This window comes from Rutilus rutilus, assembly GCF_951802725.1.
Source record: "Rutilus rutilus genome assembly, chromosome: 15".
In the NCBI taxonomy this organism is placed as follows: Eukaryota; Metazoa; Chordata; class Actinopteri; order Cypriniformes; family Leuciscidae; genus Rutilus; species Rutilus rutilus.
The window spans coordinates 28,467,665-28,481,376 of record NC_140220.1 but is presented as its reverse complement, the minus strand read 5'-3'; the positions used below and the strand labels follow the sequence as shown (position 1 = coordinate 28,481,376).

The window sequence follows — 13,712 nt, the reverse complement described above, 5'->3', positions numbered from 1 at the left end:
CTACATTGGTAGACTATGTTTTTTGGATATGAATTTGGATTCCTCTTACTGTATATACTTGATGATACAGCAAGATAAGCAGCTTCATGTTTTTAGGATTTGTGACACACTTTCTGGCTGACTAAGATGGAAATTTAACCACTTTTATAGTTCTTTTAAAGTCTTTTTGAAGTCTGAAAGCTCCCGTTAAAAACAGCAACCAGGATTGTAATTTCTCCTTTAGTGTTTGAAGGAAGTAAGAAATTCATTCGGGTATGGAATGACATGAGGGTGAGTAAATGATGACAGATTTTTCTGTTTCTTTAACATGTAAAAACAAGAGCCTCTCCGTGGTTTAAGAAAGGTGTTTGAGACGGACGGCAGACGTGGCCGTGAGTGTTGCAGTAGGAGTCTATTTCAAGACACTTATCACATTCACTTCATAAACACTGACAGCGCAGAGCTATTCCCGTTTCCCAACAATCCATGCACTGATTACAGTTGAGCCTCAGTGACAGGGACAAAAAGGTCTGTCACAGCGCAAACATATAGACCACTGATTGATTCAATGCTACAGTCTCAATCAGCTGCATCAATGAGTGAAAGATTATACTGGAAAGTTTGTTATCCTGTTTCATTTTGTATTTTTGTTAAATGAATGACACATAAAAAGCTTGGAAATGTTTATCTAATTTTCACACTAACAGCATTTCCTTAGACTGGACAGCAAAAGCTCTTGCCCATACTGTAGCTTATTTAGGCCAAGAAGCAACCGATTTGACAGTAGGTGACATTATAGTGACATGCAAATTACTTACACAAACTATTCCACAGACATAAAACAAAGCCCTGCAGTTCATCTAGTTTAATACTAGATGCTACAAGTGCATCCAAACAAAAATATACATATTAGATTTGATGTCACTAACCTGGTAAACTTTAGTGAATCCAGAGATGATTCCATCTTCAATGGCACTTGCTGTGTCAACCATGACTTTGCTGGCAAGACTTTGTTTCCAGTCAGATTGGTAAAAAACAACAACAACAACATGCTGTTGCTATATAAAAATGCATAAAATTAACCATACTAAAGAAGAGCTCCCTCTAGCTTTGCGTGCAATAAGCTCAGACAACTTATGATAGTACTGTGAATAATCCGAATGTGAGAAATGTGCAAGCTAAGTGCAAGCTCCAAAGTTTACCATAATGATACCCCCCCCCCCCCCCCCCCAAAAATGTGTAAATTAAAAAATATATATATAAAAAAAATTAAACCAACAGAAACTCTTAGAAAACCCCACAATAACAGAATATTAAACCATGTACCAACCCCAACCTTTTTTCATATTATTCTTGTGCACAAAAACGTTCAAAGATGTATCTCAAATCAATCAGTAGGCTACTAATGCAAATCATGCTGGGAATTGGTGAGGTCCTGTCCTGTTTCAGCAATGCTGTGTCAACAAAACACAAATGGATTAAGTAACTCTCTATGTTTTTTCTGATAAATATGTTGTTTCATAGTTAATGTTCTCATTTACCAAGAAAAAAAAAAAAAAACTCGGTATGCATCAGTTAAGAGCATGCTTAATATGAAATATGTTAAGTGGGTTCAAAATCCAGATTTATATGAAATCATATATTTATTTTGTGCTTAAATTTAACCGAACACGTAGGCCTGATTGACAGGTTTCGTGAATTTCACCCTGGCTATCCACCTTATTTTTCAGGTAAGAGCAGGCGCGGCCATTTGTATTTGTGTTTGGCTTCCGGTGTCATTTGCTTCCAGTTATTTTTAGCTGTACAAAACTCGTTATGCTACTTGATATAGTAAACCGGTATTTCTTAACACATACTTTTTAATGTATTATCTTAATTAAACACGCTGGTTTGTAGCGAAAACAGTTTTACAGTTTCCTGTACTTTGATAAATTCTTCTTGTTATTTCAAATCGGATGTCTCGCACACGTTTCGCGTTTTTCAAATGTGTTTTGGCCCATTGGAATTTCCGTAGTCATCATTTCATTGGCGGGGCAGAATCATGTTTCATTGGTCGCCGTCGCACAGCCATACTCTATCATGAGGTTTATGAATATGAATCTGGTTACGGTACAAATAAGAATATATTAATGTAATAAATCAGTTTCTCTATACGTTTGGAAGGAATTTAAAAGAAGAGCTGGACTGCGGAGTTTATCGTTTGTCGTCGTTTATCTAGTAAGTGCGTAAAGTCTTAAAATCAGGCTAATGTTGTTGTGGAGCATTTGTGGAATAGCAGTCACTCCAGTAAACTACTTTCTGTCATAAAGGGTTGTAGTGCATGCAAAGTTTCAGTTTACTATAGTATAATCTGCGTTCATCATAACTGCTGTCACTCTTGTCCAGCAGCAGGTGACAGAAGTCTGCGGTCCTCGTCTGATCAGTGATCAGTAGTATTGATGCTGTTTGTACTAATAGACAGTTTTCCTTCCGCAGGGTTCAACAATGCCTGCTTTTCGCCAGGTCGGGGAGAAACAGCTCCCCAACCCCATTCTGTACATGGCCTGGTCTCCCAAGAGAGATCTTATAGCCCTGGCTAACACTGCAGGAGAGGTTAGATCTTTTATAGACATACACATACCTGTCTTCAGTTAAACCATACTGTTAGTGTCTCTGTAGGATTGTATTGGGGGTTCATTAGACTATTCTGTCATTACAGCTTCTCTTGCATCGGCTTGCCAACTTTCAGCGGGTGTGGAGTTTACCACCCAATGAGAACACCGGAAAAGAGATCACATCACTGGCCTGGAGACCTGATGGGAAAAGTAAACTCAAATAGTATTTCTTCTCAGTTTTATTACTTGAAATACAATAAACGTTAACTGAAATCAAATTAAATATAATTAATTATGACAAAAACACAATCAAATTACTAAAACTAACTGTAATGGAAAAAAGTTTACTTTAAAATATATGTACTGAAGTGCAATTTACTCATGAATACAGCATTCATATAATTTATTCGTCTTAATGTACACTTTTGTTGTATTGCCAGTTTGCCATATAGTATTATGCTGCTGCTGATTCATTGCAGATTTGACAAATAAACCCAATCTTTAAAGCAATTTTTAATGTCCTGTTGTTTGCAGGGATACATACAACATGAAGAAAGTAAATAAATAAATAAATAAATGCCTGCCACATTCTGAAGTATAAATAAGCTACCATTGTCATGTTAAATGATTAGTAACATTGGATTGTTGTCTGCAGTCCTGGCATTCAGTGTGGGAGACACAAAGCAGGTGGTTCTGTGTGATGCAGAGAAGGCAGAAATCCTCCACCTGTTCCCTGTGGATTACCCAGTGTCCTGCATGCACTGGATGGAGGTGCAGGATGACAGCAGGTGTTACTTTTTACATAGAGAGGATACATTTTCTCTTTATTGATTGCTTGGTTTAATCCATTTTTTTCCCTCTAGCACATTGTCCTTATTCAGCGAGTCTGAAGATGAGTCCAGCCGTTTCCTTCCAAAGTTACCCACTTTACCTAAGAGGTGAGACTCTGAGCTTCACACATTAAGGAAAGCTTTTGGTTTTTCTAGCACAGGGCTGAATGAGAAGTGCTTGGGTCACTCCTTTGTTTTTATATTTTTTAATTGTTTTTATGGCCATTTTCCTTTGTGCTGTGTTTTTGTTCAGCTACAGCACCACATCAAAGATATTTAGGTAAGAGGACATTTTATGTGCTTGATATGCTGATTATTTGTCTTTTTCTTTGTCATACTTTTTTTGATTGGTCATCTGCATGTGCTAATGTGTGTCCACTCTGGTTTGTTCTTATGTGTTATTTTGTCTCTTGCAGTGAAGAGAAATCAGATGAAGTCACAAACCTTTTGGGGGAAGTGAGGTCAGTGTTGTAGGCTTTTGACCGGATTGGTTAAGCTTGTTGTATTGCGATTGATGTGTGACGTTTATTTGCAGACTTAATGTCTTGGTGGTGGGAGGACCATCTGGATTTGTCGAGCTGTATGCGTACGGCCTGTATAAGATCGCCACGCTGAGTGGAGTAAGATATAAAACCTCAAACATGCTTTAATTTTGACCTCACACATATTTTTTCTTTTCAATCATGATATTTCTTAATTAGCTTTATATATAAACAATAGAAGTCTATTGAATGCATTTAGAAAGCCAAGTACCGTAAATGTGTGTATTTGTGTCACAGTATTTTATGTCTGCTTCAGATCTCAGGGACGTGCCGTAGTCTTGGACTGTCTAGTGACCTCAAGTCCCTCTCTGTTATTACAGAGATAAGATCTACAGAAGACAACCCTGAGATACATTACATACAGGTAAAGACTGAAAAATGCAGTTTAAAATCTTGTCATTTTTTCCCAGTATTGTCATAGTCAGCACTGTGCTTCTTGACAAATAAAAGTGTCCATGATAAAAAATAAAAATAAAATAATTTAAAAATCCAAATTCTTATAAATGTGAGTGTGACGGTCACGGATTAACCACACATTTATTAACTCAAGTCCATGTTAAATGTGCGGTCAATCCATGACCATCACATTATAATGTATTTATAAGTTGTAACTTTTAACTCTTTGTATTGTGTGTGTGTGTGTATGAGTTTTTATGTGTATGTGTGTATGAGTTTTTATGTGTATGTGTGTGTGGTTTAGGTATTCCCTACGTTACTATACTTCGCACAAGTGTAATTTTACCAGAATTTTGTGATCTTGTTGGGACATTTTCGGTTCCCATGTGGAAAAAGGCTTATAAATCATAATACATGATGTTTTTTCCCCTTCCAAAATGTAAAAATGTAGAAAGTTTTCTGTAAAGGTTGTGTTTAGAGGTAGGGTTAGGGTTAGGCTTAGGCACTTGTGTGATGGTAAAGGATAGGGTGTGTGTGCGCGTGTGGGGGTGTGCGCCGTCTACACATGCTGAAACAATAACTCCAGCAAATAGCCTCTTTGTAATTATATAAGTACTATCTATGTGTATGTAACTGCTATTTATTTAAAGCTGATGAGACCACAGTCAGTTTGCAAGTAAACAAAGTGCAAACAGGTCGAGTCACAGTTGAATGACAGCTGTCAGGTTACGTGTGACGTCTCTGCATTGAGAGTGATATCAGTGATCGACTTGACTGTTGCAGCTGGACACTGGGCTGCTGTCTTCCTGTCTGCCTGAGTTGACCAAGATGGCACGCAAGTTTACGCACATTTCCACACTGCTACAGGTGAGTGTCTTACTCATAGAAGCACCTGTGTTTTACTGTAACTTAATCTTTATGCTCACAGAGTATCCTTCATTCTCTTTCTCTGTCGTTTAGTATTTGCGTCTCTCTCTCACCTGTATGTGTGAAGCATGGGAGGACATTCTTATGCAGATGGATCTCCGCCTGACTAAGTTTGTCCAGGTAAGAGCCCATCACATGGCAGCCAGTCACAAACAAGCAAATATAAGGCATCTGATACGATGGCATTCATTAGGGCATTTAAACGCTTCATCCTGAAAATACATATAAATTCAATAATGGACTGTGAACCATGGAAGCCATTGCTTGTTGTTTCTTAGAGTTTTAGAAATGATAGTTTGTTTTTTACAGGAAAAGAACACAAGCACTCAGGTTCAGGATGAGTTTCTGGAGCTACTGTTATGGGGACATGCAAGGTACACACAATTCATAAATGAGTCACACTAGGTTTTTCAACGGCCCATATTGCCATACCACTGCGGTCATAGTGGTGGCAAATTAAAGTTTCTGTTTCATCATTCTGTTTTCATAATTATTTCTTATTGAGTAATGCTTGTAAAATTGTACAACATTACAATTGTAAAAACATTAAATATATTTAACATAAAAGGATTATAATACTATGTATAAATAATAACATTTGTATTATATTATTATGTAATTTTGATATTAAATATTATATATATATATATTTAGATTGTTTTGATAGCATGCCAGATTGAATCTACTCGTGCATGTGTTTACTCTAAATGGCCAACAGGGGGCAACATATGTTCGCAAATTTATAGCTACAGTCAGAATAGGAAAAAATACAATCTACAATGTCCACAATAGAAGATAAAAGAAAGAACAAGTATCCATTTTTTTTTTTTTTATGTTAAGATGTGAATGAACATAACACAACAGCTGTGCACATGTCTGGTCTTGTTGAATTCTTGTTGAAAATGTTAGCATACCTGATAATGTGCTGTTGTTATATTTTTGAGTGTTCATTAGCATAACCAAACCAGATGATGACATGACAAATGATCACTCTTGTAGAACTGCATATATCCTTTTTCCCCTTTAGTCCTGAACTTCAGGCTCTTCTCATGAATCAACTCACTGTCAAGGTAAATCTACCTGGAATTAGATTCACTGCATTAGTTATCCTACTGTCATTAGCGCAATTATTATTATCAACTTAATTCATTATTACTGTTTGCTTTTTTTAACCACTCAGGGCCTAAAGATGTTGGGTCAGTCCATTGATTCTTCATATTCCAGCATCCAGAAACTTGTTATCAGTCACTTGCAGAGGTGCGTATTATTCACCAGATAGAGAATGTTACAGAGCGGCCTGTGCATTGAGTGTTTGCTGTGCACACAGTGGCTCTGAGGCTCTGCTGTATCATCTGAGCGAGGTCAAAGGAATGGCGCTCTGGAAGCAGAAGTTTCAACCTCTCGGCCTGGATCCTGCAGCCATTGAGGGTATACGACTGTCTATTTATAGACCAGTGTTATTTTACTATTATTTATATATTATTATATTAGTGATGTCATTTCATTTATTACTCAAGCCCACTTTAAATACTTCTATACCACAGCAAAAATCTAAAGACATATGAACAGTAAGTATTAAAATAAGAACTAATACACAAAATCTACAAGCATAGATAAATACAATTTAAAAAAGTTAAAAATAAAGGTCTAACAATAGTATTCGGGTACAGAAATGTAATCATTTAATGTAAAATAACACTACAGTGTTCACTGTATAAATGAAATATAGATTAATCTTTGTTAAAGCTGTGTTTTGTTGTATGATTAACATTAATGGCATAGACAGGAGCAGGTATTTATAGACTGCTGTCAGCTGTGATCCGTTGCACCCCTATATAATATATATTAATACCAGTGTTGGGGAAAGTTACTTTGAAAAGTAATGCATTACAATGTTCCGTTACTCCCTTAAAAAGTAACTAATTGCTTTACTTAATTACTTTTTTAGAAAAGTAATGCGTTACGTTACTTTTTTTCCACCTCGACTGGGCTTGTTTTTTTTTTATAACATAAAAAGTTATATTTTTGGACACATGTAAAGACCCTTTCACACCAAAAGTGAAATAATAATCCTCAGGCTAAAGGAAATGCAGATTCATGCGTGTTCAGTAGAGGGCGCCCCTCAAACAAACCTTTCAGCTGCTTCGGTTCTGGAGAACAGATGAATAGGATGCAGGAGAAGAGAGTTTAACACTGACTTTACCAATAAATAAATAAAAAATCTTTAGTCATTTTTGCTTATGGTTTAGCTGAATCATCGAAGGTCAGAAGCAAGAACATCGGTCAATAAAGTGAGATTAAATGCATCAAAATTTGTTTTATTTAACATATTTAGTTATTGGAGGTTTGCATATAGTATTCTGATTCTGCATTTCACTGATTTTATTCATTTTGAGGAATACTGAATCTTTTTTTGTGCAAGTGAGATGAGTAAATGCACGCTCACATTTAGTCTAGAACTACAATAATCATCATGTTTACACACAACGCCTCTGCACTTCAATTTGTCTCAACATGAGGACAGGAGAGCTGTCAGTCAATAAATGGGAAAACAAAGTAACTTATTTGAAAAAGTAATGCGTTACTTTACTAGTTACTTAAAAAAGTAATCTGATTACGTAACTCAAGTTACTTGTAATGAGTTACACCCAACACTGATTAATACATATTTTAAATCAGCTTTTATTTTGATATTTTCAGTTTTTGTTTTAATTTTAGTAATGTGCTTTCATAGTTTTGATTATCTTTATATCTAATATATCTTTATTATAGCATTCATTTGTTTTTAAGTTTTAGTAATTCTAGTACTTTAACTTAAACTTGTTTTATTTCCAGCAACACAACATTTCTAGCTTTATTTTTAATTAACGGAAACTTTTTTAAATAGTTTTAGTTGTAGTTAACAATAATAACATTGTTGTAGACAACTTGTCCAGCCGACAATTAAAGTCATTATACTTAAATAAAATCTTATAAAAGTTTGAATTATGTTTTTTCTGTAACTAAAAACAAGCAAGGAGAATGAAATATTTATACATTCCCTTTTGTTAATGGTTTAGATGCCATCGTAGCTGTGGGCTCTTTTACCCTGAAGGCCAGTGAACTTTTACAGTAAGTTTAATCTTATACTATCCTCTTCATGTCCGTTCTGTACATGTCGTTATTAAACTTCACTCAAATGCTTGTCTTGATTCCAGAGTCATTGATAAGAGTATGAAGAACTTCAAAGCCTTTTTCAGATGGCTGTATGTTGGTAAGCTGTAGTTTTTGTGAGAGATTTAGCCTTCAGATCAATTTAGTCAAAAACTCTGTTCCAATACCTAGTCTTCTAAGGGAGCTTTCTAACCACCATGGAACACAAAGTCGACTGATTTAGAAAACAAGCAATGTGCAGTTATACTGAATTATTTTTATTGTTACTTTTCGGTATTGAATGAAGTTTATTTATAGTCATCATTCTTATTTTAAAGCATTATAGGTACACTCCTGATACACAGGCTGATACAAGTTCATAACAACCTTCACATTTCATAATGCAACAAGCTCAGTGAAAACAATCCATTATGGCTAAACAATGCTTCATTGGGCAGCTCACCAGATTTTGGAACAAAGTCCTATTCTTTTGTATTGTATTTTAACAGCTTTTGCTTTTCACAGCAATGCTTCGAATGTCAGAAGATCACGTTCCTCCTGAGCTTAACAAGGTGAGATATCAACATGCATGAAGAGAGTGAAGATTGTTGGTGAAGAAAATGGGGGTAAATTTAATAATAATAATTTAAAGAATCAAAACATAATTTTTTTTTATATATAATAAATAGTAAAATTACTATAGATGTGTATAAATATATGTAGGTCATCTTACATTTCATTTTGATTGTTGACGATCATGATGCAGGACAACTCACTGCGTGATGCAGCCTATAGAGTGCAGTTAGAAGAATGCCTCTAAAATACAAGATATTCATTTTTAAACATTTGTTTAAGATGTGTATATTTCTGCTGTTGTAAATGTAAATAATATTGTGTGTTTCAGATGACTCAGAAGGATCTGGCTTTTGTGGCTGACTTCCTGTCCGAGCATTTTAGTGCTGTGAGTGAATGAGAAACACAATTTTAACACTAAACAAACATTTGGTGAAAGCCCATCTCATTTTCTGTTCCCCATTTCAGAATGAGGAGCTGTTTGATCGGAAAGGGAAGTATTTCAACGTTGAGCGTGTCGGACAGGTACGGAAACTTCTTACATGTTCTTACACAAGGGAATTCTTTTCCTCATTTCATAACGTACTTGGTCTGTTGTTTTTTGTTTTGTTTATTTTGCAGTACTTGAAAGATGAAGATGAAGACTTGATATCTCCACCCAACATGGAGGGCAACCAGTGGGTGACATTTGTAAAGCAGAGCACTCATCTAAAAGGTAAAATCATAACACCTTCCTTTATCAGACCACATCACTGCTAATGTGAACTTATTGTTTTGGGGAAAAAATTTAATTGAATATGAGAAATGTTAATTATGTGAATGTTTGATACTTCTTGTGTTGCAGACAGTCCGCTGCTCTTCCCCACTTACCCACAGAAGTCTTTGCATTTTGTCAAGAGAATGATGGAGGGGTTCATTGATCTGTGCTTACAGAAACCAGCCGTCAGTCTCTAACACACACACACACACACACACCCACACACACACAACATTACTACTCTTTCTTTATCTCTGTAAACACTGGCACTATAACAGTTTTACATGTTCTGATTTGAAACCTTTGTCCCATTTAGGGCTAAACAACTTGTTTTCAGCTCTTTATTATGGGTTGAGATTGTTTGAGTCAGTGTCAATTTCAGCCAACCAGAATAACAATAAAACACGAGCTGCAATATGAGGGCCTATTATATTTATAGAGAACAAAGAGGCTTGTCATATTATTACCTCCCCTCAAAAATGTACAACCTTTTCTCTTTCACAAAATGGACATCCTCCCATCCTGTTCTCTTTTCCAGAGGATGCTCTAACTTGCCTTCTCACACACAAACTCCATCCATTAATGGTCTCCAGCACATATATAACAGAAGCATTAACTACATTAACTGGATTGTTTCACCCTTCCTGCTGAGCGTTCTTTTCCTGAGCACTAATGCGTCTGACTCCTGATCACATGCATGTGTGTGTTTTTCAGGAGGTCATCGGGCATTCAGTAAAACAAGCTGTGTGTTTACGCTTGTACACTGTTCCTGAGAGGTAATCCATGGTTTAATACTTGTTTAATAGTAAATATGCTCTAGTGACTAATGATTGCTAATGATTTGACAGGAAATAACAGATTGTTTGTATTTTGTCTTGCTGTTGGAGTTATAATGATTTCTATATGTTTTTTTTATAGCTCAGAAAATACACCAAGGCTGTTTGAGCTGCCTTCACTGTAAGTGGACTACTTGTATTCCTGTAATTTATAATGGTGAATTTTGAGGTTGTAGTGTCTGTCAATAATGTAGGGTTCATAATGCAATTACAGTCTGCATGTGTAATAACAGTGATTTTTCTAAACATGATGATGATGATGATGATGATGATGATGATGATAAGAGTGTGTTTTAATGCAGGTGGAATAATAAGAAGGCTGGTATGCATTACGTAGTGTTCTGCATGCCAGAGATCTCACCCTCTAAAATCTATATTCTGAGGAGAGCAACAGACCCCAACAGGTAAACATGCCTCTTTTGTTGTTCTCTGTTGTATTTGAGAAAAAAGAGAAAAGACATTTATAATGTTATGAAAGATTTCTATTTAAAATAAAATGTTTTCTTTTTAACGTTCTATTCATCAGAGAATTAAAAAAAAGAAAATGCATCATGATTTCCACAAAAATATTAAGCAGCACAACTGTTTTCAACATTGATAATAATAAGAAATGTTTCTTGAGGAGAAAATCAGCATATTAGAATGATTTCTGAAGAATCATGTGACACTGAAGACTGGAGTAATGATGCTGAAAATTCAGATTTGCCATCACAGGAATAAATTACATTTTAAAATATATTAAACTATAAAATAGTTATTTTAAATTGTAATAATATTTCACAATATTATAGTTTTTACTGTTACAAATAAATGCAGCCTTAATGAGCATAAGAGACTTCTTAAAAAAAAAAAAATTGTGACTCATAAAGTAGTCAGATTCATAACCTTATTTTTGGTTAGACTCACATCAGTGACCCATTGGTTTGAATCAGATTGATGAATCATTAAATGAATGAACTCTTAAAGATTGTCATGAATCGATCTAGAATCTTTTGGGAAAGAAGCATATAGCATGACTGAATTTGTGTGTGTGTGAATAAGGTCTGTCCCTAATGGTCTGGTGGCCCTGAACCTCAGCACTCCTCTCAATTCTAGTATAGAAGATGAAACGCCTGCGCCAACTTCTACGTGAGTTCATCTGTGGAAATAACATATTATGAAAATATTGCCATTATTTAATCTTTGTTTGTGTCTGTGAATGACTGAATAAAATTGTGTTTATTAGTGACTGCTCGTACAGTTGCCTTGATGCCCGCTTTTATGATGACGAGACATTGACGGTGGTATTGCAAAGTGTGGAAGATGATGAGAATAAGATGCGCATCCTTACTCAGCTTCCTCTAAACTCTGCTATGAGCTGGGATGAAGAGTTCACTTGGGACCTTACCCTCAGGTACAGCACACTTGTTGATTTCCACCAATCAGTGACCTTTCATTCTGTTGAATTGTAAGTAGTAGCAGCAGCATGATGCATATATTGCAGTAGTTCCAGTTCCAGCGATATACTAGACTGTAATACGGTTATGCTTAGCTTGGCTCGCCCCTATTGAATGTCCTGAATAAGCACTCTTTTGATGTGGTGTGTTTTAGGCTGGAGCAGCAGACTGAAGGGATCCCAGTGCAGGGTCTGTCCTGGGGAAACCAGAGTAGAGAGATGGACAACATCAAGGCTCAGTTTGTGGCAGTTAACGGGATCCGCAAAGTGGCCTGCGTGGTAAGACTCTACAGCTTGAGGATGTTTTTAACGATTTCGGGAAATAGTTTACACTTAAATGTATCTGATTAATGTATGAAAGAAGTGAAAACTGATGTATAAATATGTTTTAAAAAACAGCTGTATTTAAAATATAGAGAATAATTAATGACAAACTGTTTTATTTTACTGAATTATTGAAAATGATTGTAATATTGCTGCCTTTAATGTGCATTTAAATCTCATTATTTCAAAAATAATTAATAATATAATTATTTCAAGAAATCAGAATTAGGAATTCAGCTCGTATAGCATAGCATGTAAATGTTAAATACATTTCTTGTCTCATCTCTCTCATCAGCTCAGTGCCAATCTGAGACACATACGTGTGTTTGAAATGGACGCAGAGGAGGAAGAGGAGGAGGAAGAGCGTGCCGATGAGTCACAGGAAATGAGCTCGGACCAGGACAGACTTGAGGAATCAATGACTACTCAGAGTGACGCCGGGGAAGGTGGAGATGGAGCAAGGGTCGAGGATGCTCAGGTGACAGAGCAAGGGTCAGGAGACATTTTGGATGACACTGCAGGGTCAGATATACTTTGAACTCTTTTTGCCCTGAGATCAAACACGTTCTCCACAAATGAACTATGGACTCCTCTACTATTCCTGGTCATGTTCTTTATGTATTAAAAAGTATTTTGTGACAAAGATGAGCTGATGAACATTTCACATTCTCATTTGTAAATAAATAGATTTACTGTTAAAAACCTTGGGTTTGGATCAATCAAAACTTGGATCAATCAAAACAAATGTGTCAGTGTCTCCCCTGGTGAATGGAAAGCCTTTTTTTATGGTCCTATGGGCAAAATACTTCCAGATGCACACTATCAGCCAACTGATATGACTACTGAATTTTTTTACTATTATATTGGGGGTTCCTGGGTTAGTTGGGAGCCTGTGTTGGTGGCCCCTGGGTCTGCAAAGGTTGAAAACCCCTTCCCTTGGACAATAATAATCTCTTAGCTTTGCTGTCTTGCTCACCTGGAACTTAAATGGCTGGAAAAACGTGACGTTCAGTCGAGGCCAGGGATTCGTGAGTAGGTCTGTAAATTCTGTTTCATTGGAAAGTGAAACCATAACAGAGAACAAAAATCTAAAGACACTATGTAATTTCAGCATGCGTCTCAAAAACAGCCAATGCAAATTTTAGATGCAAACTTTTTAACATGCAAAGATTTAGTTATTTAGCCTATACCTCATAGTGTGTGTTGTTCAGGTACTGTGTTCAACCTAATCAAAAGTAAAAGTATTTTTTTTTTTTGTGGAAAAATAAATGATTAAAAGAATTCCTTAAATATTTAAAAGTAAAAAAAAAAAAAAAAAAGAATATCTTAAAAAAGAAAATACTTAAGGATTCCAGAAACTCTTTAAAAAAATTTAAAATATATATTA

The 13,712-nt window shown here is 35.7% G+C and overlaps 1 protein-coding gene across 2 annotated transcripts; it reads left to right on the top strand.

Moving 5' to 3' along the window:
- Positions 1-1,989: 1,989 nt before the first annotated feature.
- On the top strand, positions 1,990-13,153 carry anapc4 (anaphase promoting complex subunit 4). 2 transcript variants are annotated; one of them, XM_084432934.1, is made up of 29 exons: positions 1,990-2,196; positions 2,455-2,571; positions 2,678-2,783; positions 3,229-3,361; positions 3,437-3,511; positions 3,657-3,683; positions 3,820-3,864; positions 3,939-4,023; positions 4,202-4,309; positions 5,125-5,208; positions 5,302-5,388; positions 5,578-5,642; positions 6,296-6,338; positions 6,449-6,525; positions 6,596-6,696; positions 8,328-8,379; positions 8,466-8,521; positions 8,926-8,972; positions 9,305-9,361; positions 9,442-9,498; positions 9,595-9,688; positions 9,818-9,915; positions 10,445-10,506; positions 10,649-10,687; positions 10,869-10,970; positions 11,608-11,694; positions 11,792-11,959; positions 12,157-12,280; positions 12,621-13,153. In XM_084432934.1, the coding sequence occupies exons 2-29, from the start codon at positions 2,464-2,466 to the stop codon at positions 12,861-12,863; spliced, it is 2,430 nt and encodes an 809-aa protein (XP_084289060.1). In that variant the 5' UTR covers positions 1,990-2,196; positions 2,455-2,463; the 3' UTR covers positions 12,864-13,153. The 2 variants fall into 2 exon arrangements, with proteins under 2 accessions (XP_084289060.1, XP_084289061.1); XM_084432935.1 differs by having other exon boundaries at positions 2,041-2,196; positions 3,663-3,683; positions 12,621-13,023.
- The last annotated feature ends 559 nt before the right edge of the window (positions 13,154-13,712 follow it).

What these genes read in the sequence shown, in the direction of transcription:
- anapc4 (XM_084432934.1), top strand. Translation starts at nt 2,464, where the DNA reads ATGCCTGCTTTTCGCCAGGTCGGGGAGAAACAGCTCCCCAACCCCATT. An exon ending in GAGGTGCAGGATGACAGCAG is followed by an intron (nt 3,362 to 3,436) that starts GTGTTACTTTTT and finishes TTTTCCCTCTAG; the next exon opens with CACATTGTCCTTATTCAGCG. An exon ending in ACGTTGAGCGTGTCGGACAG is followed by an intron (nt 9,499 to 9,594) that starts GTACGGAAACTT and finishes TTTATTTTGCAG; the next exon opens with TACTTGAAAGATGAAGATGA.